This window comes from Chlorella variabilis (assembly GCF_000147415.1).
Source record: "Chlorella variabilis unplaced genomic scaffold CHLNCscaffold_7, whole genome shotgun sequence".
NCBI classification, from domain to species: domain Eukaryota; kingdom Viridiplantae; phylum Chlorophyta; class Trebouxiophyceae; order Chlorellales; family Chlorellaceae; genus Chlorella; species Chlorella variabilis.
In genome coordinates this window covers 878,795-902,761 of record NW_005435081.1, presented here as the reverse complement: position 1 = coordinate 902,761, position 23,967 = coordinate 878,795, and the positions used below count along the sequence as shown (strand labels likewise).

Genomic DNA, 23,967 nt, shown 5'->3' with positions numbered 1-23,967 from the left:
GTGGCAAGGTGGCGAGGGGCGGTACGCTGAAGCCTGTACAAGAAAAGCCGCAGGCCACACCGGGTGGGCTGGCAGCAGGAAAAAATGGAGGGTGCAAAATCTTATGATTCATCCCAGCATCGCAGAAACCAGACAGCAGAACCAATAGATGAAGAAATTTGGGGATGGCAGCTTGGTGGGCTTGGGGTTGCACGCGTGGCCACGATTCCACTGATGCCGGTCTGTGGCCATCCCATGCCGCACCAGCAGCGGCAGAAGCAGCGGCGCCAGCGGCTCGGCGCCGCCGCGGCCGGCTTGCCGGGCCCGCGCGTCGCTCAGCCGCGCGCAGCCGCCGCCGCCTTGAGCTCGCGGTACATGGCGTCGATCTCGGTCTGGAAGCGCTGCTGCAGCTGCGGGCGCTTGAGCTTCATGCTGGGGGTCATGAGGTCGTTCTCGATGCTGCGGGCGCAGGGGCAAGGCAGCAGGAGGGCGGCACATGGGTGCGCTGGGCCTGGGCCCGCAGGCAGGCACAGGGCCGGGCGAGCAGCCAGCGCCAAGCGCACCAGCTTTTTGCTGCCCTGCCCGCTGGCTGCCACCCGCCACCCAGCCACCGCCACCGACACCCGCACCCGCAAGCGCGCCCCACCCACCTGAAGTGCTCCTCCACCAGGTGCACACCCCTGATGGCCTCAAAGCCCTTGAGCTTCTTGGCCTTGCCCGTGGCAGACAGCTCCTGCGCGCGGCACGCAGCGCAGCGTGGCCGCTCACCCGCGGACAAGCACCACAAGGCAGCAGACGGGCGCGCGGGCGGACACGCGCGCGCGGGCAGGCAGCAGCGGCGGCGGCAGCAGGGCGGCTTTCGGCAGGCGGGCCTCCAGGGCCCATGGGCGCCGGGTGCCGCCCTGGAGGGCATGTGAGGGCAGGCGGGTGCGCCCCGGCGCCGCAGCTCACCGCCAACATCGCCTTCTTGGCCTCCTGGCTGCCCAGGCCTGGGTGCTGGTCCACAAACTGCTTCTTGGGCACCACCACCGCCACCAGGGAGCTCTCCAGCGAGCTGCCGTACACCCAGATCTGCGCTGGATGGGGGGCCGGCGGCGACGCACGGATGGGGCAGCGATAATCACAGCAGAGGAACGTGCTGCGGCGGCGGGCCGATGCGCAGGCAGGGGGGCGGCCGCCCAGCGCGCGCTTGCCTGCTCCACCAGCTGGCTGCTGGAGTACTGCTGCTCCAGGAACTCGACGGCGATGTACTCGCCTGCAGTACAGCGGTACCGCACAGTATGGCATGATGCGGGAGCAGCTAGCGAGAGGCAGGCGCACAGGCGCCATCAGGCGGCGCCGAGGGCGCAGCAACCACGCTCGCGCCCACACCCACCCACCACACACGCAGGCAAACACACGAGCCGCCCGGCTGCCTGCCCAGCCCAGCCCCCTCACCCTGAGCCAGCTTGAAGATGTTCTTCTTTCGGTCGATGATCTTGAGGCACCCCTGCTCATTCAGCATGCCAATGTCGCCTGCAGGGCAAGGGGTGGGCGGGAGGTGGGCAGGAGGTGGGCGGCAGAGCGGCGGGCAGGAGCGGGTGTGCGGGCTGGCATCGGCACCAGCAGGCCCCAGGCGGGGCGCCTGCGCGGAGTGAAGCTGAGAAGTGCGGCGCAGGCCAGCCTCTGCCGCCAGGCCATGCAGCAGAGCGGCCTCCTGCGAACGGCACCCAGCCATCCCACCCGCCACCCACCAGTGTGGAAGAAGCCGTCTGCGTCAAACTCGCCCTTGGTCTTCTCGGGGTCCTGCACACAGATAGCAGGCATGGCGGGGCAGGGCACGGCGAAAGGATGGGCAGCGCAGGGCGGGCGCAGCGGCCTGGCAACAGTGCCGGCACCACTGAGCCGGCAGTTGGCGCCGGCAGCAGCACGAGCCACAGCTCGCCCGCCCGCCCGCCAACCCCTCACCCGCCCCACCCATCCATCTGCCTCCCTGCCTGCCTCCCTCCCGCCCAACCCCCAACAGCACTTGCCTTGTAGTAGCCTGCAAACACCATGGGGCCTCGGATGCACACCTCCCCCTTGGGCGGCCTGCCGTGGGCGTCGTACTTGAGCTCCGGCACGCTTTCCAGCCGGAACTCGGTGGCGCACAGCGGGGGGCCCACTGCAGGCAGGGGGGGAGTGTGTGTGTGTGTGTGTGTGTGTGTGTGTGTGTGTGTGTGTCGGCGGCGGCTGCTTGAGTGGCGGTGCTGTGTGGTGGTGAATATGAGTGGTGGTGGCTGCTGCTGCGTGCATGAGGGGCGGTGGCGGCGGTGCTGGCTGCTGCGCTGCCCACGCGCCTGTGTAGGCCATGGTGGGTGTGGGCAGCATGATGAAGGACGCGGCGGTCGTCTCGGTCAGGCCATACCCCTGCATGCACAGGCAGGCGGGCGGGGGGGGCGGCGGGCGTGAGTTAAGCTTCGCGGGCAAGGGCCCGCTCGGAAGCTGCAGCGCACAGATCTGCGGCTGCTGGGCTTGCCCCGCGCTGCCCCGCGCCGTGCACGGGGGCGCCTGCTCGCCTGCAGCAGTGGCGCCATGCAAACGTTGCAGAAGTCTTCCACGTGCGGCGCCAGCGGCGCGCCGCCGCTCACGATGAACCGCACCCTGCATGGGCGGCGGTGGGGAGCGCGTGTGGGGAGAAGGCTGGCGGCGGAAGGAGTGCTGCCCGGCAGGCTGGGCGCGTGCTGCGGCCGGCGCCGGGCGCACTGGCAGGCAGGCTGCCACCGCGCCGCCACCGGCAGCAAGAAAGGGCGGCGCAGGTAGGTCGGGGCCCTCACCTGCCGCCCAGCGCCTGCTTCACCTTCCCAAACACCACGCTGTCAACCACAGCGCCCGCCACGCTGCGGGGGCGGCCGGCGTGGGGGCAGGGTCGGGGCGGGGGCAGGGCCAAAAGGGCAGCGGCATGCGTGCAGGCCGCGCAGCGGCAGAGGCAGGCAGGCGGGCTGGCAACGCAGCCCGTTGCCCGCCACCCAGCCCTCCTGCCGCAGCAGCGGCAGCCGGCGCTCACGCAAAGGGCGCCCCCCGCTTCAGCAGCCACAGCTTGTAGTTGTAGGCTGCGTTGAACAGCGCCTGGGATATGCCCCCCGCCTTCTTCAGCTTGGCCCGCACTGCAGGGCACGGGTGGGTGTGCAGCCGGGAGCGCTTGGGGGTTGGGGGTGTCAATCGGGAGGTGGAGGGAGGTGGAGGGCCACGGAGCGGGGGGTGTGTGGTGAGGTGAACACCTCGGCGGGCAGGTCCTGCCAGGGGGCCAAGCCACCACTCCCTGCCCTTTGTCCCCCCAGCGCCACGCCGTGCGCGCCGCCCAGCCAGGCGCCAGGCAGGTCTGCCGCCCGCTTACCTCCGTCCTCCACGCGCTCGATGATGCGCGGCACCGCAATGAACAGCGTGGGGCGCAGCGCCGCCACGTCATCCATCAGCAGCTTCACGTTGCCCTGCCCGCCAGGGCAGGGTGGGGCGGCGGGAAGGCAGGAGGGGTGAGGCAGCAGGGAGGAGGAAGGCAGGCGCAGGCAGGGCAGAGCGGCTACGCACGCGGCAGGCACAGAAGGGCATGGGGAGGCGCAGACGGGATGAGGAGCCGAGGCAGCGGCCGGGGCGGCTGCGCCCCGCCGCACAGCGGCCCTCCCCACCCTGCTCCCCCCTACCGCCCCTGCTTCCAGCCACTCATCCATGGGCGCAGGCAGGCAGCCACCCACCCGCCAGTATCCGATGTGCGCGCCAACACACAGCGCCAGCTCCTCCAGTATCCGGTCGAACGAGTGCGCCAGCGGCAGGAAGGACAGCATGCCGTCCTCGTTGCTGAAGGAGATGCCCGCCTGCAGCGCAGCGCCAGCGGAGGCTGAGGTCGGGGGATAGATGAGAGGCAGGAGCACCAAAGGCGGCCTGGCCGCGGGGGTGGTGACGCGAGACGGGGAGCAGGCGCGGGGCGGGAGGCTCGCGCCTGGCCCCCTTCCGCCACTTCCCCCGCGCACAGGACATCACAGGGTCCAGCAGGCAGGGCAGCGCGGGCCCCCTACCTGCTTCAGCATCGTGCGCGCCCCCGCCACCCCTGTCACATAGTTCCTGTGCGTGCTCATCACACCCTTTGGGGTGCCTGTGGTGCCACTGCGGGGCGGCAGGTGGGGCGGGGGGCAGGTCGGTGCGGCGATGCAGGGCAGGCGGCGGGGCCGTCTGTGGCCTCGCCAGCTGCGAAGCGGCCTGCGCCGCGGCCCGCGCCACCCAGCAGCACGCCCGTTAACACGCCCAGATACTCACACACACCAAAGCAGGCACCCCGGCCACCCACGCAGCCAGTCGCACCCTCACCAAAGAATACGCACCCGTCCACTCCCACACACCACACACCACACCCTCACCTGGTGTACATGATGCAGCAGATGTCGTCTGGCTTGGGCGGCACCGCCTCCACCTCAGCCCCCTCGCCGCCCGCCACAAAGTCGGCAAAGGACTGCGCCGAGATGCCCGCGCCCCTGATCACCTCCAGCGCCGCCTCGTCACCCGAGCCCACATAGATGACTGCAGGCCGGGGGCGGCGGCGCGGGGTGGAGCGGCTGGGGCGGGCAAGCCAGCAAGCTGGGGCTGTGCAGCCGGCAGCAAACGCGGTGCAGCCGCACACGCACATAGTGCCTACCGGTGCCCTTCCAGCCTGGGGGGCCTGCCGAAGCCCTGCCCCGGCCGCTGCCCCTCCCTGTGCGGCGCGGACGCGCAGCCGGCCCGCCCCCAACCGCCCACGCAGGCACACACCCGTGCCGACGTGCTGCTTGACCTTGTCTGCCGCCTTGGAGAAGTTGGCCAGGTTGGGTGTGTCCACCAGCGCCATGCAAATCTCTGGGGGTGTTGGGGGGTGGGGGGGGGGAGGGGGTGGGCTGAGGGGCGGGGGGGGGCGGCGAGGGGGGCAGCGGGGGGTGAGTTGGTGGGTGTGCGAGCTTGTGTCTGTTGCGTGCGTGCGTGTGTTGGTGGTGGTGTGGGTGTGGGTGCGTGCGGCGGCAGGCAACAGTGGCGCCGCCCGTGCCGGTCATGGGCAATTCTTGTGCCTGCGGGGAAAGACAAGGCTGCCCCTCACCCGAGTGGTTGACGATGTACTCCACAGCAGACTCGCCCAGGGAGTCGTAGATGGGGACTGGCAGGCAGGGGGGCGGGGGCAGGTGTGGGGGAAGTTGTTGCGGCTGGATGAGTCGGGGGCGGAGCGGTGCGGGATGCTGCGCGGCCTGCGGCGCGCAGGCCGTGGCGGGGCCCGGCGCCCCAGAAGCTCTGCCAGCCCGGCTCGTTCTCACCGATGGTACCGCTCAGCACGTCGCACGCCCGGATGGCCAGCATCCACTCCACATTGTTGGCTGCAGGCATGCGATCAGGCGGCAGCTAGGCGTCGCAGCTTTCGCACCAGCAGCGCGGCGGCGCAGGGGCGAGTGCCGGGCCAGTCAGCCAGCCAGGGAGGTCGGTGCAAGCAGCATCCAGCCGCTTGTGAAGCTGCCGCAGCACAGGGCAACCACAGGGGGGCACAGAAGTGCGGTGGGGCTGCGTCCCACCTGAGTAGATGCCCAACTTGTCCTTGGGCTTGAAGCCGGCCTTGCTGAGCGCCGCAGCCAGCTGCACAGCCCGCTCTGCAGCAGCCGGTGATGCCAGGGCGGGTGCGTCGCAGCTGTGGGCTCCACGAGTGTGCAACAAGCCAGCCTGCAAGCCAGCCAGCGGCTCCAGCTCGCACCTTGCGTCTCCTTGTAAGTGATGAACTGGTAAGGGCCGGCAGTGCCGTCCTCTGCCACCGGGCGCCAGCCCAGGCACCTGCAGCACGTGCGGCAGCCGGCGCGGAAGCTGGCGCAGCCCGTGGGCGAGGGGGCAGGGCGGGGGCCACACCCACCGCCCTCCTTCCAGACAGCCCACATGAACCAGAGGCTCCGCATTCTCCTCCCCACCGCGGATAGGCTCTCACAAGGCAAGCCGTGGTGGCGGCGGCGGCCAGCTTGGCGATGGCGCCCTCACCTGTTGCCGCCATACAGCTCCACCGACTTGTTGAACAGCTCATACAGCGTGCTGCAGCCACTGTAAGTCTCGGGCAGCGCCTCCGCCGAGGCCTTGTTTCTGTAGACGCCAGACACCGCTGGCTGGCCCTCTGCGGCCGGCTTGGCGGGCGCAACTTGCACCGTGATGGACCCGATGGCCGTCATTGCCGCTGCCAGGCCGCGATCGAGCAAGTTGCGATGAGGTTACGTGTGACGTCGATACCCAACCCAGACGCGTGATCACCCCCAGCGGCGGTTTAAAAAAGCTGCTGCTGCAATTTGTTTTGTGCCGAGGTCGGGTTGGCGCCCGGTTTTGGGCCCTGGCGTGCTGCGCTGCGCGCTGTGTGGCGGGCAGGCAGGGGCAGGCAAAGCGGCAGCCAACAAGTGCGGGCTGAGGACTGCCTTGCCTCTCTCTGCAGTGCCACTTGGTTGGGCCCTGATTTGGCTGGGACCTGATTTGTGTGTCGCACTGGGCACGGCCTCCAAGCCGGCCACCGCCCTCTCCACTCCTTTGCCGTCGCCAAGCCCACCACCAGAAAAGCAGGGCCAGCGGCACGATCATATAGAACAGGCAAAGGCGCAGGCAGTGCCGATCGTTTTCCCATAGCAAGAGGCGGTGTTGAACAACACCAGTTTGTTTGTTTTTGGTTTGTAGGGTTGAGAAGTCGGGACAGCGTGCACACCTAAAACTCCTGAGAGACAGAGGCGCCCTTCTTGCCGCTCTTCTTGGGCAGCAGGACAGAGTGGATGTTGGGCAGCACGCCGCCCTCGGCAATGGTCACGCCAGCCAGCAGCTTGCTCAGCTCCTCGTCATTGCGCACCGCCAGCTGGATGTGGCGAGGAATGATGCGGGTCTTCTTGTTGTCGCGGGCAGCGTTGCCGGCCAGCTCTAGCACCTCGGCCGCCAGGTACTCCAGCACGGCAGCCAGGTACACGGGGGCGCCGGCACCGATGCGCTCGGCATACCGGCCCTTCTTCAGGTAGCGGGCGATGCGGCCCACGGGGAACTGCAGCAGGGCCAGGGGGTCAGATGGTGGAGGGAGGCAGGGAGCTGACCATGGACTTTGCGGCTGTTGTTAACCATCACCAGCGGCGGGCGCAGCCATCGCCGCACGGGCGGTGGCTGGCCCTTCCTGGGCTCTGCAGCTCTACACACATCCATTGCGTTGTCCCCACACACCTGCAGGCCCGCCTTGGAGCTCTTGCTCACGGCCTTCTTGCCGGAGGTCTTGCCCTTGCCGCGTCCAGACATTTTGGCGTGCGTGGTTGTGTGGGCTGGTGAAGCCGAGGTTAGAATGAATGCGGGGCGTGGCCCTGAGCGATGCGTTTTGTGGCTGCACCCGTGGGTCTCCCTCTGCCAGCAGGGCCCCGGCCCCCGGATTTCAGGTGGCCGACCCAACCCGCGACTTGTAGCCCCTCAGACCATCAGGTATAGGTGCTAGGGCAAGATGTGGGTGCTGGTGGAGCCATTTGGGGCTGGTTGATGCCCCCCATGCGGTGGTGGGGTGATGGGCAAGCCTTCGGGTTACCCAGGTGACACCGCAGGATTCAGATAGGCTACGGCGATGCTTTGAGACCATCATGGACGGGCTTGGGGTCCAGCCATGCAATGGCGGCGGCGGCGGCGGCGGCGGCAGCTTGTGCAGCCCGCCGACAGGCCGCTGTCTGGAAGGCAGCAGCACTACAGCAGATCAGTCTGTGTGCGAACCAACTATGCTGCCCGAGACGCTGCTAATGTGCGTGCCACTTGGAATGCTGGCCAGCCAATGCATTTGGGAGCGCCGGGGGTACACGCACGCCGCCGCCCAGCCACAAACCAGCGCAGAGCTGTGCCCAGGCATGACGCAGCCGGTGGCAGCAAAAGTTCTCTCTGAGAGGTGATGCGCTGGCTGTGCAAGGAACTGCCGCACTGCCGGCAGGCGGTTATCAGAACTGTCTGCAGCTGCCGCAATGCGCACCTTCCCCCCCTCCGGTGATGCATGCTGGGAGCGCTGGGCAACTTTAGCTCCCGCCCTAATGGGAGCCATGCCGCACGCTGTTCCTACCATCGCCTGCTGAAGATAATTGAAGCAACGGGGCAATGAACAGCCGGTGCAGAGGCTTTGCGGCAAGCGCTACTAGAGCCCTGGGCGTCCTGGTGTTGCTGCAGCTTTTCTGTCCAGCGCATTGCTCACGACAACAACTCCAGACCTGGCCCTCGGACCAGGATCAGTCGATAGAGGCGAAAGTTGCCCGGCTGGCCATCAGCCACGGCACCGAGCTGGTACGCAAGGCAGCCCTGTTAATGCTGTTGTTCGCCCGTTGTGCAAGCAGGCGGATGCCCTCGAGGGCGCAGGCCTCGGTGGTAGTGGGAGTATTGCCCATGTGGGAGTATCGCCGCTCCCGCCCCCCAGCCGCCACCGATCACACCCCTGCCCGCAGAATGGCTTCCAGATTGGGCAGGAGTGCCCCACCTGCCTGCGCGGCGTGATTGCCACCAGGGACATTGCGGAAGGCGAGACCATCCTGTCGGTGCCTCTGTCCCTGGCGGTGCGCTTCAGGTGCGCCTGCTGCCCTCCATCCCAGCCCCGCCGGCGGCCGTCAGCTGCCAGCCTCTGTGCTTTGGGCATGCACACAGCGCGGCCCGCGCCGCTGCTGCGCCCCGGCCGCCGCCGCGCAGGGACGAAAATCCGTCGGTCCCGGCGCAGCATGCCTACGACTTGCTGGACCGCATGCACAACGACCCCTCCTTCAACGCCTCCTGGGCCCTCTTCTGGGAGTCGCACCCTGGCCCCGACGAGGTGTTCACTCCAGAGGTGCGCTGAGAGCGCTAGGGGCTGGTGGAGCAGGGGCGGAGGAGCTGGTGGGCTGGAGGTCGGTGCAGGGTGGGCAGCGACAACAGCGGGTTTTTTCCTGCTGCGCTGTGGTGCTGAAATGCTGCCCCCGTGCTCACCTCTCCGCCACCTGGTGCCGCCCAAGCAGATATATACAGATGAGCAGCTGGAGATGCTGCAGACGCCAGAGCTGGTGGGGTGGTGCTGCCGCAGCCTGCCACCCAGCCAGCCAGCCAGCGACTGCACCTGCCTGCCCGCCCCTTGCGGGCCCGTGCCCGCCAGCCTCCCGCCCCTCCCTTTGGCACGGCTGGCACCCTTGCGGCTTGCCAATGGTATTTGACTGCCTGCCCCTCGCCTTGCCACCTGCCTCGCAGGAGGATCTGGCCCGGTATCAGCGCGACCAGGCCGAGGGGGTGTATGCCGGGGGGCACGAGGAGCTGCCGCCCTTCAACCAGACGGTGCCAGACGACAAGGTCGGCCTGCAAACCTTCAAGTACGTGGCGTCACTGGTGAGTGAGGGCTGGGCGGCGCATGGCTGCGGGCTTGGAAGGCAGCTGCTCGCCCGCATGCGTTCCAGGATGACCACGCCCCTCTGAGGCCCAACCTCCCGCCCGTCCTCCCCCGTCCCAAACCCCTTGCCCCTCCCTCCCTTGCCCCCAGCTCTGTAGCCGCATGTTTGGTCTGCCACGCGACGGCAACGACGAGCCGCTCATCGCCCACCTTTTGCCCGTGGCCGACTTTTTCAACCACAACGACGACCCCAGCGCCTGGCGCACAAGTGAGCGGGGCGAGGCAGAGGGCAGAGCGCAGGTGCAGGGACCCGGGGGCGCATCAGGAATTCCTCGAGCTCCGCTCCCGCCACCCACCACCGCCGCCCGCCGTCCTGCGTGCTGCAGGCAACGACACGTGGATGACGGTGCATGCCATCAAGCCCATCAAGGCGGGCGAGGCCATCACCTTCAACTACTTCTCAGACGTCATCCACCGCCCAGACATGTCCCTCTTCTTCTTCGGTGCGCCGCCGGCCGCGGACCGCCGGCAGCGCTCGCGCCGCACCCCAGGCGGGCACATGTGTGCGCCTGGCTGGCTGGCCAGCAGGCAGGCAGTCGCTTGCTAGCTGTAGCTCTCTTCCTCCCAAACCCCAGCCTGCCCTGGGTGTGTGTGTGCGTGTGAGTGGCGCAGGCTTTGTGGAGCCCAAGGAGCCGCCGCTGATGGCGTCTGTGGACCTGCCCACATTCGATGAGGACAAGGCCTACGCCGAGACGCCCCCCGACGACTCGATGTATGACGGTGAGACGGGAGCGATAGGAGGCGCACGAGCCAGCCCTGCGCCGAGGCACACAGCTGCTGCGCCGGCTGGAGGCCCTCCGACAGTGTGTCTTGCAAAGAGGGGCCTCCAGCTGCTGCCCTGGATGGGCAGCGCCGGGCGGGCGGCTGTCTGCTGCGGTGCTGCCCCGGCTGCCCGCCACCGCTGTGCTCCATGGTGACCGCCATGATGTGACCTCACATCACCCTGCTGCTGTGCTGCCTGCAGACCCCAGCAGCAAGTATGTGACGCAGGAGGAGTATGAGCGGTTACAGAAGCGGCTGGCGGCGGCAGCCACCACCCTGGAGCAGGACAAGGCGCTGCTGGGTAGCGGCATGGTCACAGGCGAGCTGAGGCTGCCCACCCGCCTTCACTTCTTCTCCCGTCTCTGCCCGCTTGGCATACCAGCAGCCCATGACTATCAGGAGGTGCGACCAAGCCTCCACCTTCCCTCTGCGTGCAGACTGGCGCATGCGGACCATCCTGCAGTACCGCGTGCAGCGCAAGCGCGCCATGCAGGTCGCCATGGACAAGATTGCGGCGCACCTGGGTTTCCAGCAGGACGGGGCTGAGCATGGCGGCGACAACACTGAACTGTGATGCGGGCATCGCTTGGCATGCTCGCCTCGTCAGATCGTCTTCACACTATTTTCTGCGTCCTGTTGCAGCTACTTGTGCCTTCTTCATGCGGCACACAGTGAAGCCCGCACGCCACAGCCTGGCAGTGGCACCTGCCGCCACCTGCTCACTATTCGCCAGCGACCACCCCCGTGGATGGCTGATGCTGACACTAGCATGAAAACCAACGTTTCACAGCTCTGAATGTGGATACTAGATGCAAAAAGGGTCTGCTAGCACCCACATAGAGGTTCTGCTAGCACCCACCATGGCCGCTGCCGCTCATGCTTCGAGCGCTTTGCCGGCTAAAAAGATGCAGAGTGTTGCCATCGCATTAAGGCCTTCATCCTGCTCCAATTGGTACAGCGAGGCAATGTTCACGCAGTGGTAAGAGAACACAGGGCGATGGGCAGCGGTACCCTCCGTGCAGCAGTCAGCCTGCTGCTGCTGGTCACACTGGCAGCGGCCTGGCCTTCCAAGGATGACACTTCCGTTGAAGGAAGGCTGGCGCTATGGCTGCTGAGCAAGGGCGCCAAGCTGGTGCGCCTTCGCAATTCCCGTAGCTGTTGCCACGCCCGCCTGCAGCGTTGTGCTGGCGCAGATGGCGGCTTGGCCCTGCATGCGTCAATGCAAGGGCCTGACCTGCCCACTGACGCCGCCACCAACTGTACCCGTCCCACCGCCGCCGCCCCACCCAGCCGCACTTGCGTTCATGCCTCCTGACTCTCCCCTTGCCCATACCCCCCATTGCAGACCGGCTTCAAAATCGGGCAGGAGTGTCCCACCTGCCTGCGCGGCGTGATCGCCACCAAAAACTTCGCTCCCAACGAGGTGCGCCGCCCACGCTGGTACCAAAGCGACCGGGTTGCAGCAGCTGGCTGTGCTGCCTGTGGCCATGGCCAGACCCGCCTGCTGCCTAACTGTTGACCTTGGTGCCCGCAGGTGATAATGAAAATCCCATTCAAATCGATGTGAGTGGGGCTGGTTGGCTGGACTGCGCCCCGCCTGCGGCCAGCTCATGCCTGCTGCTGCTGCCTACCTGCGGGCTGCAACCCACCCTGCCCGCGTGCCTGCTGCGTCGCACCTCCCTGCAGGATCCGGTTCAACCAGTCCTCGGCGTATCCCGCTGAGCTGGCGCACGACATGCTGGACCGCATGCACAACGATCCCTCCTTCAACGACACCTTCTCCCTCTTCTGGCAGGCACACCCCGGCCCCGACGAGGTGTTCACTCCGGAGGTGCGCTGAGAGCGCTGGGGGCTGGCGGGGCAGGCATCAGGATGGGCACGACTGGGGATGGGGGATTGGTGCTGGCGGCAAGCGCACGTGCTGTCCTGCCTCACAAGCCTGCGGGATAAGCTGCATGAGCTCCTGGCCCACTCGACCCGCCCGCTGCAGCTGTACACAGATGAGCAGCTGGAGATGCTGCAGACGCCCGAGCTGGTGGGTGCTGCCGCCGCAGCCTACCGGCCTGCGTGTGGAGCGCTGCCATGCCGCAGGGGTGACGCTGCCGCCTGGGTGCGCCGCGCCCAGCTGGGCCGACCCTAAACCCTAGCTCATCTCACCTCGCCTCAGCCGCACTGGGCCAAGCCTGGGGCCTCACCATCGCATCCCCTGCCTGCCGCTGCTCGCTGGCTGCTGCTCGCAGGAGGAGCTGGCGCGCCGGCAGCGGGACGTGACGGAGCAGGTGTTCCTGGGCACCTACGCATCCGACCCGCCCGCCCCTCCCATGGCACAGGTCGCCCCCGCCGTCACGCTGGACACCTTCAAGCACGTGGCAAGCCTGGTGGGTGGCGGGGCGGCCGGACGCTATTCTTGGGCATGTGTACGCCCGCCCCGCCTCCACCCCCCACCACCACCTCCCCGCCTCCCCCCGCCTCCCTCCCCTGCCCTGCAGATCAACAGCCGCAGCTTTGGCTTCTACTGCGACGAGCAGGAGCAGGCGATGTGCACCCACCTGGTGCCGCTGCTGGACCTGGTGAACCATGATGAGGAGGCGAATGCGGAGCGCACCGGGGACGGGCAGGTGGTCACGCTGTCGGCCTCCAGGCACATCAAGAAGGGGCAGGTGTGGCGCGGGGGTTGGACAATGGCCGCCCCCTGGGCAGCCAGGCAGCCCAGGCGTTCTCTGGCCGTCCCCTGGGGAGCGAGGACCTCATAAGTTTGCCGCCTGCCCCCGCGGCCGCCGGCGGCGCAGGAGATCCGCCACAACTACTTCTGGCGCGTCATCCACCGCCCCGACATGTCGCTCCTGTACTTTGGGTTTGTGGCGGACCGCGAGGCGCCGCTGCTGGCGTCGGTGGACCTGCCGGGGTACAGCGAGGCCGACCCCTTCTCCGAGACCGCGCCAGATGACTCCGACTACGACGGTGAGGCCTGCTGAGCGCGCCCGCGCCTCCGCGCTGGCTGCCGCTCCCAACGCCGCGCCCCTGGCACCCAAACCTCGGCTGGCCGCTCATCGCGCGCTGTGCTGCTGCTTTTCTGGTCGCTCGCCCGCGCCGCCGCTGCAGACCCAAAAGGCAAGTACGTGACGCGGAAGGAGCACAAGCGCCTGGCGGCGCGGCTGGCGGCGGCGGCCACCACCCTGGAGCAGGACGAGGCGCTGCTGGGCAGCGGCGCTGTCACAGGCGAGAGGAGGCGGCTGGTGGCCGCGGCCGCCCGCCCTGCCCCTGGTGCTGCCTTGCCGCTCTTGGGGCGGGCGCTGACGACGCCCCTGCCGCCGCTGCCTGCCGCAGACTGGCGGATGCGGACCCTTCTGCAGTACCGCATCGCACGGAAGCGTGCCCTGCGCCTGAACATGGCCAAAATCGCCAAGCACCTGGGGCTGAAGCCCAAGAAGGCGGCTGCGGCGCCGAGCGGCGAGCAGGCGGCAGGCGAGGAAGGCGCAAAGGATGAGCTGTGATCACATCTACACACATGCAATACTTCTTTCATTCGTTCTGTGATCTGGTGACCAGCATTCGTGATTGACAGATGCCTGTAATCAACAACTTGAGAGTCACTGCCTGGGGTGGGTGCCGTGCACGCTCTGGCGAGGCGGTGGCAGCGCCCAGAACGCGCTTCCTCAGCAGCTGGCGTTTTTCTAATCTGTGTGGAATCCATCCATGCTCTGTCGAGAGGGGTAGCGATGGGCTGGGTTAGCAGGGGAGCCCTGCGACGGGCGGTCTTCGTGCTGCTGCTGTTGGCAGCATCCAGGCTTGCGTCAGCCTGGCCTGAAGAGGATGACACATCAATTGAAGCACAACTGGGTCGATGGCTGCTGAGCAAGGGGGCGGAATTGGTGCGCGCTCCCCTTTGGCTGCTGTTGCTGCTGCTTCGTGTTGCGCATGCACCTAAATGCTGTGGGACGCATCGATAGGGTGGTAGGAGAATGCCAAGCTGCCGCCAAGCTGCCGCCCCTGCCGCCTGCCGCTGCCGCCGCCGTGCAGAACGGCGTCGCCGTGGGGCAGGAGTGCCCCACCTGCATGCGCGGCGTGCTGGCCACGAAGTCGTTTGAAGACGATGATGTCATCATGAAGCTTCCCTACTCAGTGATGATCGCGTTCAAGTGAGAGCGCCAGCGCCAGCCTGCCGCAGCTGCGGCAGCTGCTGTCGCTGGCTGGCGGAGCGGCGCACCGCGACCGTGCCGTGCGCCCGCCCGCCCCATGGCCTTGCCAGGGAAGGCTTTGGCTACTCGGCTGAGCTGGCGAGGGATTGGCTGGACCGCATGCACAACGAGCCAGGGTTCAACGAGACGTGGCGGCTCTACTGGGAAGGCCTGCCGACTCCCGGGCATGTGTTCACTCCAGAGGTGCGAGAGCTGCAGGTGCAGCGACAGCCCATCGGCGAGTCCAAGGGGCAGCCCCATGGATGCTGCTGCTACCGCTGGCGGTGGTCAGAGGCTGGCGGGTCAGCGGCGGCAAGTGAGCACTCAGCCCCCTGCCCCCTGCCGCAGCTGTACACAGACCAGCACCTCGACATGCTGCACACGCCCGAGCTGGTGGGGTGCTGCCGGCCGCTGGAATCTCTGCCGCCCGCTGCCTGTTGTCTCATCTACCACGCATGCTGCCAGGGCGCCAGCACACCGCCGCTCACCCTGCTGCTCCCTTGCCCGCTCTTGTCCACTCTGGGTGCAGGAAGATCTGATCAGCAGGCACCGCCAGGTGACTGAGGAGGTCTACAGCGGCGCATGCGAGGGGAGGGCGCCCGCCCCTCCCATGGCACAGCTCGCCCCGGCAGTCAGCCTGGATACCTTCAAGCACGTCGCCGGCCTGGTGGGTGGCGCTGCTGGAGCCGCGCACAGCACAGCAGGGCAGTCCCAGGATCTGGGAGCGCCCAGCAGCTGCTAGTGAGGCCTGCATCCTCTGCCGCGTCATCACTGCCGCACATGGCATTTTGGGCTGCCCCCAAAGCCAAATTTGACCTTGAGCCTGTCCATGCACCCTGCCGCAGATCCACAGCCGGTCGTTTGGGCTGCCCCGGGGCACCAACGGGTCCAGCGTGGGGCACATGATCCCGCTGCTGGATCTGATCAACCACTCGGATGAGCCCAACTCCTGGTGGCACACAGGTGGGTGCCGGTACTGCCAGTACCGTACCGCAGATACTGTTGAGACGGCACAGAACTGGGGGACAGCTGCCATTCACTGGAGGCGCCGCCTGCCCGCGACCGAGGGGGCAGCTGCTACTATCAGCAGGCCTGAGCAGGCCTCCTAAGCCGGGTCCCCAATGCCACAAGGCATTGAAACACATGCCAGCACCTCTGCACCAACACATGCCACCCGTCGGCGCATGCTGCAGATGACTTGGGGCTGGTGCTCAAGGCGAGGGGGCCCATCACGCAGGGACAGGTGCGCGCGCCAGCGCTGCGTGATGTGCAGGGGGGGGGCGGCGCCTCAGGCGGCGAGCTGTGCTGGTGCAGGGAAAGGCTGCAGGCACGCGGGTTTTTTTGTACTGCTGCTGCCCACTGCCGCTGCCGCACCTGTGCAGGAGGTCACTCACGACTACATCACCGATGTCGCCCACCGCCCAGACATGTCCCTCTTCTCCTTTGGTGCGCCCGGCGCCGACTGCGCAGCGCTGTTGCGCAGCCAGCTGTACCCTGGCCAGCATCCCTGGCCTGGCTGGCGACACGGGTGGGGCGCCTGGGCGGGGAAGGGCCTGCTACCTTTCCAATGGAGGGTGGTGGTGGCTGCGCATGCGGCGCAGGCTTTGTGGTGCCCAAGGCGCCGCCGCTGATGGCGGCTGTGGACCTGCCCACATTCGATGAGTACAAGGCCTACGCCGAGACGCCCCCCGACGACTCGATGTATGACGGTGAGGGTTGTGGCCTGAGTGCAGCAGCTGCCTGCCTGCTGGGGGCTGGCAATGTGACCTCCCCGGGGCGGCTGGCAATGTGACGCGCTGCGCACGGCAGCAGGCACGCCTCAGCCCTGCGCATGGCTCGGGGCCGCCTGCGTGTGCAGAGCCCGGCGGCGAGTACGTGACACAGGAGGAGTATGAGCGGCTGGCGGAGCGGCTGGATGCGGCGCCCACCAGCGAGGGCGAGGACCAGATGGTGTTGGACAGCGGCATGGTCACGGGTGGGAGCCGGCGGCGGCGCGGCAGGCGCCTGCGTGGCGCCACGGCCTCCTCTCGCCCGCCGCTGGCCCCCGCCTGCCTGCTGCAGCGCAACGACAGGGCGGGGCTGGTGCCCACCACCACCCACCTCTCTCCCATGTATGTGCGACCAGGCGCGGCGCGGCTGCCAACCTCCGCCCATGCGCGCGCATGCGTGCAGACTGGCGGCTGCAGACCCTGCTGCAGTTCCGCATCGCACGCAAGCGGGCCCTGCGCCTTGCCATGGACAGGATTGCGGAGCACCTGGGCTGGCACCACGAGCACGCAGGCGAGGCGGGCACGCCGCTGGAGCGGCCGCATGCGGAACAGGAGGACGCAGCAGAGGTGGGGGCAAGTGAGGAGGCCGCCAGCGGCGAGCTGTGAGTAGAGCCATCCGCAGAGTGCTGTAAGCAGTAATGTGTGCACTTCTTACCCTCGTACTTTTGACCTACAACACTTTCAGAAGCATTTGGATCCTCAGACCAAATGGCCATGCTCCGACTTCACCTGACCCCTGGGACAAACCGCCCCGACGCTTTCTCTCTGCCCAACTGGGCCCCCTGTGCAACCGCCGAGCGCCGCTAGCCTGCTAGGCCTGTCAGCCCGACACGACTGCGCCGATGGCGCGCCCCGTGTCAATGAGCTCCTGAACAGCTGCCACCACCTGCGCATGCCACAGCAGGTGGGCAGGGCACAGCAGGGTGTTCAGGCTGCGCGCTGCCGGCCCTCCCTCACTGTTGCAAAGTTGCAAAGATGTATAGCGTTTCGCAAAAACGCACCTCCGCTCCGCTCTGCACGGTAGCCAGCGACAGCCTGTTGGCTGCCTCTGCGGCCTCCGCCGCCACATCTGCGGCGCCGCCCACCGCAGCAGCAGTAGCGCTGCTGGCAGCCTCGATGCCCGCTGTGGCCGCCTGCGAAGGCAAGACGATCCCAGATTCAATGGGAAGCACGAGCATGGAGCAGGACAGTGCCTTGGCTGCAATTCTGCGGCCATCTGCCAGCCGCTGTCCTCACCTGAGTGCCCCTGCCAATCGCGTCGTTGACCTCGCGGGCTGGCGTGCCCTCCTGCTCCCCCGCCACAGCGGCCTGTGCGGCCTCTGGAACCGGAGCTGGCGCAGCCTCCGGTGCAGGCGCTGCGTGCAGCCATGGAACACATGGAGCCTCATGAGTTGCAGCTGCAACAGCGTCCTGCCGATCACCTTGGCTGTCCTGCTCCAGCCTCTAACCCTCTCACCCACTCCACCGCCAGGGCAGCGCACCTTCAGCCAGGTCAGCAAGCAGGCCATGGCGCCTGCCCCTGCCGGGCGCCAGCTGCGCCTGCAGGCCAGCAGAGGCGGCCTGCAGGACGGCGCCGGCCGCCTGCGGTGCGCCGGCGCCCGCCAGGATGCCAGCCTCCACCGCCGCGCTGCCCACAGCAGACGCCTGGCCGGCCAGGTCGCTGCGTGGCAGCAGGGGAATACGCGCAGCAAAGCCACCTCGTGTGATGGCAGCTACTCTTACGCATCTGCCTGCCCGCACGCCCAGCCCCATGATTCCCACCTGGCAATCTGCTCCGCCTCTGCGGCAGGGATGGCGCTTGCGGTCGCCTCCTGCGGGCTGGTGCCCTGCGACGAACCCAGGGGGTGGAAGCTACTGCCAGTAATGACACACGGCTGCCGGGGAACCGGCAGCAGCAGGAGCAGCGGCAGCAGCAGCAGCGCAGGCAGCAACAGCGACGGCGGCAGCAGCGGCGGCGGCCCACCTGCACCTTGTAGCCTTGGCACTCGTCCCTGCCTGGTCCCCTGGAGCAGCCCACCACGGTCCCTGTGAAGTAAGCTGCCGCCTGCAGCAGGCCGCGCCTCCGGGACGCAGCAGCCGCCGCCCCGCCGGGGCTGGCCTGGAGCAGGCGGCGCCTGCCGTCGAAGTCGCCGCCGATGATGGCGGCCGCCCCGGGGACGCTGCCGTACACAGCATCCAGCACGCCCCTGGTCAGGCCCAGCACAAAGGACGGCACAAAGTCGTCTGCAAGGCAGGGCAGGCCGGCGGGAGGCAGGCCAGCAGCTGGCAGGGCAGTCGCTGGCGCAACTCTGCCTCCATTTGGCGGGACCCTGCAGCTGAGCGCCCCCTGTGTGAAGGGCCCGGGCCGCCGCCCTGCCTGCCACGCAGCTGCTCCGCTCCTGGCAGGCAGGGCCGTCACCGTGGTGTTTACCCAGGAAGGCAGGCAGGGGCCCCAGCTGGCGGCCGGCCGAAGCCAGGAAGGAGTAGACCTGCTCTCCCGCGCCCTCGGCGGCCGCCGTCAGCGTGCTGCGGGGAGCAGGCGAGCCGGGCGCTTGGTGTGGGATGCGCATGCGGCGGTACCGCAACACCGCAGCGCTGCAGCGCCTCAGCGCCGCCATCTGCCGTCTGCCTGTCGACGGCACGGGGCCCCGCCGGCGTGCATGGCGCCTGGCCAGCGCGGGCGGCGCGCCACGCGGCGGCCCACCTTGCCAGCGCCTCCGTGGTGGCGTTCAGCGGGCCGCCGATCTCAGTCCAGAAGGCCAGGTCTGCCTGGATGGCTGCCACCTCTGCACAGCAGGGCAGGGCAGGAAAGGCCAGGCAGGCAGGCCGGCAGGCCAGCAGGCAGTCCTCGCATCGCACGGGCGCCGCATGCGCCTGGAGACGGGAGCCGTGGCATGTCTGCGGCGGGGCTGCCGCCGCATGGCTCGCCGGCCTGCTGCCACGCCCCGCCTGCTGCCCGCCTGGCCGCACCTGCCTCGCTGGTGCCAGGCGGGATCAGGGCCTCCACCTCTGCCAGAAGCTCCTCCAGTGGCTGCCGCGTGTCGTTGAGCGCCGCCTCCACCACCGGCGCCAGCTCAGCCGCCAGCTGCTCCAGCGCCGCCGCGCGCTCCCGCTGGCGCCGCGCGTCCCCGCCGCCGGCCGTGGGGGGCAGGAAGGGGGAGAGGGCGGGCTGAAGCAGTGCGGCGTAGAAGGGCACGGGGCTGCCGAGGTCCTGGCCTGGCATCACCGCCTCAGCCTGCTCCCCCGCCGGCGCCGCAGCTGGAGGGCCGGCCTGCCGCAGCGCGCGCCTGCCACCGCCGGCTTCCGCCGCCTGTGCAGGCCTGGCGCGACCGCCGGCAGCCGCGGGCGGGCCGTCACGGCGCGAGGGGCTGGCGCCGCTGCTGGCGCTGGGGCGGAGGCCGGTGGCCAGGAGGGCAAGGGCAAGGAGCAGCAGGGGAGGCCTCATGCTGGGAGGTCGTGCTGGGTGCGGGGAACGAGTGGTGTGGGGCACACAGGTGTGGTCAACCTTGGAGGCACCCAGCAGACTCCCAGAAGATGTGGCAAGCTCCCTCAAATCCTGAGGCCGTGGGTCTCAACTTCGGGTCTTCCCATGAACGGCTCTCTTTCTTCCCCCCACCCAGGCCTGCCGTGCATACGTTTGCGCCAGGACAGACACAGAGGTTCAAGCATCATCATGCCCTGACCGCACCCACCCCATCACTCTGTGTTGTACGCTCTCGACAGCTGCAGGCGGCACGGCTGCGCTGGTCACCGCCCGGCATTTGTGAGCCAGCTTGGAGCACCCCAGGGTAGCGACCTCATGCCAGCCCGCCACCGGCAGGGCTAGGTGGGTTTTCATGCGTGTTGGCAAGACTCTTGGGCTTGTTGTTGGCGACACAACGTAAGCTCCTCTCATTGCAGTACAGAACAGGTATACAGCGGGTGTGGAAGCTGAGCAGGCACCCAAAGCGATACGGGTCAGCTGGGGGCGGCGCCGCGGGCCCCAGGCTGCTCCGCCGCCAGCTGCAGCACAGCTTCCGCCAGCCGCCGGTAGTCTGCCAGCTCGTTGTAGATCTGAGCCGAGATGCGGCACCACAGCCGGCCCGCCGCATAGGCCACGGGCACCTCGATCGCGTGGCGGCTGCGCAGCGCGGCGTGCACGCTGCCCGCCAGCTGGGCGCTGGGCGGGCGGCCGCTGCAAGGCATGCAAAAGCAGCGCCGGCGCTTGCAGCGGGGCGACAGCAGCAAAGGGTTGGGCCGCAGGCGCACCGACCGCAGCCCTGGGAGCGGCTGCGCCTGCCGGCTGGTGGCCGCAACACCTGCACTGTGGAAGCCACCACCCCCCGCTTTGGAAGGAGGCCTTGCCCACACCACACCTGAAGGCCGGCATCTCGACCGCGCACATGCAGGCATCCGGGGCCTGCACCCCCAGCGCCGCCCGCGTGCCCCAGCTCTGCCCGAGCAGCGCCACCGCGTCTCGCAGCAGGGAGCGGCGGTACTGCGCCGCCGCCGGCTCCAGGGCGCGCATCGCGGCGATTGCTGTGGGGCAGGGTGGGAGAGAGGGCGCGGGGGCACGTTGCAGGGGAGGCAAGTGAAGGGTGGCGGCAGCAGCGGCATTCAGGGCGCTGGCCGCGGGGCCGCCGTGCCCACCATGCCTCGCCCACCGCCAACCCCCACACCCCCACAGCTCCGCACCTGTCGGTACCGCCATGATGGCTGTTGCGTCGGCGGTGCCGCTCCACAGGAACTCTCCCTGGAATCCCTGCAGTACGGGCGGAGGCAGTACAAGAGCAGTACATACCTGACGCCTGGCCCACCTGAGCACCGCATGTAGAGCTTGAGCAGCACTTGCCAGCCTCACACCACCACACACCGCGCCCGCCGCCCAGCACGCACCAGCCCATAGCCGTGCGACGTGACCAGAGGCAGCAGGCGGCGGTGGTGCCTCCTGGGCGCCCACAGGAAGGCCGCGCCCTTTGGCGTGCACAGCCACTTGTGCCTGCAGCCCGGGCGGCAGGCCGGTTCGGGCGTTGGCAGCCCGGCGTTCGGGTGTTGGCAGCCCGAGGCAGGGCAGGGTCGAGGCTTGCTGCTTAGGACCGAGGCTTGCTGCTCCATCCTCGATTGTTGCTGCTCCAGCAGGCCGCTGTGGAAGGGGCCCACCCCAGCGCGCGGCTGCGGGCACTCACAGGTTTGAGGTGTAGTAGTCGCAGCCCAGGGCGGCCACACCCAGCGGCACCGCGCCCACCGCGTGCGCGCCATCCACCAGGCTGGCGGCGCCGTGCCGGGCGCACAGCGTGCACAGCGCGGCCGCCGGCAGGTGCACCGGCGCCAGGCTGATGATCTGGTCCAGGATGGCCAGGCGCACCCTGCCGCCGCCTGCGGGGCGAGGCCCGGCGGCGAGGGCAGGCTCGACGGGTGTGGCTAGCGGCGCGCCCGCAGCTGCGGGGGCCTGGCGAGGCGCAGGCAGGGCCTGGACGCGGCGCCCCACCCGCTCTCCCAAGCCCTACCCACTCTCCCACCCACCACTCTCTTCCTCACCCACTCCCCCACCCACTCTCCCACCCACCCACCTACCCACCCACCCGCTTTGAGGGCCGCCTCATAGCGTGCCAGGATGGCCTCAGGCTGAGCCAGCACATCCAGCAGCTCCACCTCCAGCAGAGATGCACGCGCCGCCGACGCCACCCGCGCCGCCGCGCTGCGCACCTGCAGGGGCGGCGGCACGCAGGGACTGGGCTGGAGGGAAACGGCCGAGCATTGGCAGTGCTTCCCCTCGCGGCTGCTGCTGGCCAATGCTGCCCTCTGTCATCGCCCATTGCCCCGAAGCGCGCGCTCAGCTCATCTCACCGCTGGGTACGTGGTGGTGGCGATGAGCAGCAGGTCCCCAGGTCCGAGCTGCATGCAAGGGAGCGCAGTGGAACAGGCAGCAGGGCGGTGGAATGAGCCGCCGCAGCAGCAGCTTGCTGCACCCCGATGCCTGGCAGGTGCCTGTCTTGTCCTCAGCCCATCCAAACAGTGCCTTGCCCGTCCCAAGCATGCCCGTCCACTTCACTAGCGCCCCTCCGTCCCTCCTGGCCCCACCTCTACTGAGCGCAGCACGGCATTCACGGCGGTGGTGGCGTTGGGCACAAACACCAGGTCTGAAGGGTCTGCGCCCACCATCTGCACACAGGCAGCGACGCCTTGGCATTGACAGCCGGCCGGCATGCCTGGCCGGCTCCCCTCTCGCACAGCAGCATGCGGGGCAGGGCTGTGCTCCCCTACAGCGGGCCAGGCTGCGCGCGACGTGTGCCTGTGCACCCACCTCTGCGAGTGCCAGCTGGGCCTGGCGCACAGCCTGCAGCGCCTCTGTCTCCATGAACCGCACCGGCTGCGTCTCCAGCCGCTCCTGCACCGCCGCGGCAGCGGGGGGCGGTCCTAGTGGCTGGCGGGCACGCCTGGCGGCGCTTCAGGAAGCTGGGCCGGCGACACGCCTCAGGGCAGCCTGCCGCGGGGCATCGCAGCGTTAGCAGCATCGGCATGCGCTGGCGGGTGGCCCGGGATGGCAGGGGCGGGCCGGTCGGCAAACAGGCGCACCTGGAAGTACCGCTGTGCCTCCAGCGCGGGACGCAGAACGGCGCCATAGCTCCCGTGGTTCAGGTAGGTGGTTCCTTCTTCCAGCAGAAACAGCGAGCGCCGCACGGCGTGGCCCAGCTGCGCGGCCGCCTCGCCGGCAGCGGCGGCCTCGCGCAGCTGCAGCACCGCCTGCCGCGCCGGCGGCGGCAGCGCAGCGTCAGCGTCGCGGTCCGGAGGGGCGGGGCTGCTGGCGACGGCAGCCGCTTCTGCCAGCCACGGAGGATTCAAGGCCTTGTACTGGGCTGGGTCGATGCAGCGCAGGTAGGGCTCTGCAAGCCAGTCACGAATGAGAGGTGTGGGCGGGAAGGCGACGGGGCGGGCGGCAGTAGGGTTCCGCTTCCGACCGCCGCGCCGATCACCTGGGATGCTGGCGCGACGCCTGCTTCGTGTGTACAACAGCCAAGCGGCCCCGCCGCAAGCGCAGGCCGCTGCGGCCCACGGGACGGCAGAGCCCCAGCCTTTATTTGGCGCTGCAATCATCATCGTTTGCTGTTCTCACAACCATGTACAAGCCGGAAAGGTTGAAGAGCAATGATTGATGACTGAGAGGCCCAGCAGGCACGGCGGGCGGGTGGGAGCGGGCAATGCAGCATTCCACGTGTTGCCCCCTGATGTGGCACCCTCCCGATTGGGCAACCCCCGCCCCCGCTCGCTCCTGGCAGCCCGCGCGGCGCTCCCCTCCCATACGTGAACTGACCCCATAGAGCCATGTTTGAGGGTTGAGCGGGGCGGAGCGGGGCTGCTTGCACACGTGATGGCATGCACGCTTCAACGCTCCCGCTGTCATCTCACCTCTCTAGCGTCAGAAATACAACTCTTACAAGCCAACCAACACGAACAGAGAGACCGAACAACAGAAATGAACAGGAAATATGAAGCCGCCACAGGCGGCAGCACCTTTCAGCGGAGACGGCAAAGCGTACAAGGCACACTTCTTCAATGGTTCTTGCAATTGCCACCCTTACCGGTTATACAGCCACAGTGCCGCCCACACCGCGCACCATTCTTCTTGCAGCTGCAGTTCCGGGTGCAGGCGCCGCGGCAGCCGCAGCGCACGGCTGCCTTGCCGCCGCCGGGCTGCGCCGCCATCGCCACATTGAGAGACACCACAGGCACTCCTCGCTGCGCCGTGCCGCTGAAGGTCAGCTCGCTGGCCAGGCTGGGTGGCGCCTTAGATAGCCTGCTGGCCTGATGCATACCCTCCACCACTCCAGCTCCGCTCCGCAGCCGGTACATGGTCACGCCAAAGGGCCGCTTGATCTCCACCACGCGGCACACGATGCGGTTGCGGCCCAGCTGCTTGCCCACTTTG

At 68.4% G+C, this 23,967-nt stretch overlaps 4 protein-coding genes across 4 annotated transcripts in view; 1 reads left to right on the top strand and 3 right to left on the bottom strand.

Annotated features, from left to right (window-relative positions):
- Positions 1-314: 314 nt before the first annotated feature.
- On the bottom strand, positions 315-6,155 carry CHLNCDRAFT_22093 (hypothetical protein; the record flags this gene model as incomplete). The annotated part of the gene is made up of 21 exons (XM_005848628.1): positions 315-438; positions 630-712; positions 931-1,050; positions 1,182-1,234; positions 1,417-1,494; positions 1,713-1,755; positions 1,983-2,190; positions 2,339-2,415; positions 2,541-2,601; positions 2,775-2,837; positions 3,005-3,104; positions 3,335-3,428; positions 3,690-3,809; positions 4,011-4,098; positions 4,350-4,509; positions 4,738-4,821; positions 5,057-5,113; positions 5,268-5,327; positions 5,520-5,594; positions 5,696-5,772; positions 5,971-6,155. The coding sequence occupies 21 exons, from the start codon at positions 6,153-6,155 to the stop codon at positions 315-317; spliced, it is 2,010 nt and encodes a 669-aa protein (XP_005848690.1).
- Positions 6,156-6,673: 518 nt separating this feature from the next.
- CHLNCDRAFT_21904 (hypothetical protein) lies at positions 6,674-7,242 on the bottom strand (the record flags this gene model as incomplete). Its single annotated transcript, XM_005848627.1, has 2 exons — positions 6,674-6,997; positions 7,171-7,242. The coding sequence occupies 2 exons, from the start codon at positions 7,240-7,242 to the stop codon at positions 6,674-6,676; spliced, it is 396 nt and encodes a 131-aa protein (XP_005848689.1).
- Positions 7,243-8,070: 828 nt separating this feature from the next.
- CHLNCDRAFT_51577 (hypothetical protein) lies at positions 8,071-15,422 on the top strand (the record flags this gene model as incomplete). The annotated part of the gene is made up of 24 exons (XM_005848843.1): positions 8,071-8,253; positions 8,412-8,530; positions 8,650-8,785; positions 8,952-8,996; positions 9,178-9,312; positions 9,464-9,581; positions 9,700-9,816; positions 9,986-10,093; positions 10,338-10,537; positions 11,094-11,267; positions 11,481-11,558; positions 11,670-11,698; positions 11,822-11,966; positions 12,126-12,170; positions 12,376-12,513; positions 12,625-12,795; positions 12,925-13,096; positions 13,238-13,371; positions 14,156-14,274; positions 14,385-14,532; positions 14,662-14,706; positions 14,843-14,980; positions 15,159-15,276; positions 15,310-15,422. The coding sequence occupies 24 exons, from the start codon at positions 8,071-8,073 to the stop codon at positions 15,420-15,422; spliced, it is 2,928 nt and encodes a 975-aa protein (XP_005848905.1).
- A 4,596-nt stretch (positions 15,423-20,018) lies between these two features.
- CHLNCDRAFT_57509 (hypothetical protein) overlaps positions 20,019-23,967 on the bottom strand; it is a gene marked incomplete at both ends in the record, with an annotated part of 5,063 nt that continues 1,114 nt past the window's right edge. Inside the window, 11 exons of the mRNA XM_005848626.1 lie at positions 20,019-20,235; positions 20,417-20,579; positions 20,736-20,802; positions 20,937-21,039; positions 21,227-21,416; positions 21,623-21,746; positions 21,888-21,935; positions 22,122-22,202; positions 22,345-22,428; positions 22,617-22,924; positions 23,621-23,915. Of these exons, the coding sequence (XP_005848688.1) occupies positions 20,019-20,235; positions 20,417-20,579; positions 20,736-20,802; positions 20,937-21,039; positions 21,227-21,416; positions 21,623-21,746; positions 21,888-21,935; positions 22,122-22,202; positions 22,345-22,428; positions 22,617-22,924; positions 23,621-23,915 (1,680 nt within the window). The remainder of the gene's footprint in view (positions 20,236-20,416; positions 20,580-20,735; positions 20,803-20,936; positions 21,040-21,226; positions 21,417-21,622; positions 21,747-21,887; positions 21,936-22,121; positions 22,203-22,344; positions 22,429-22,616; positions 22,925-23,620; positions 23,916-23,967) is intronic.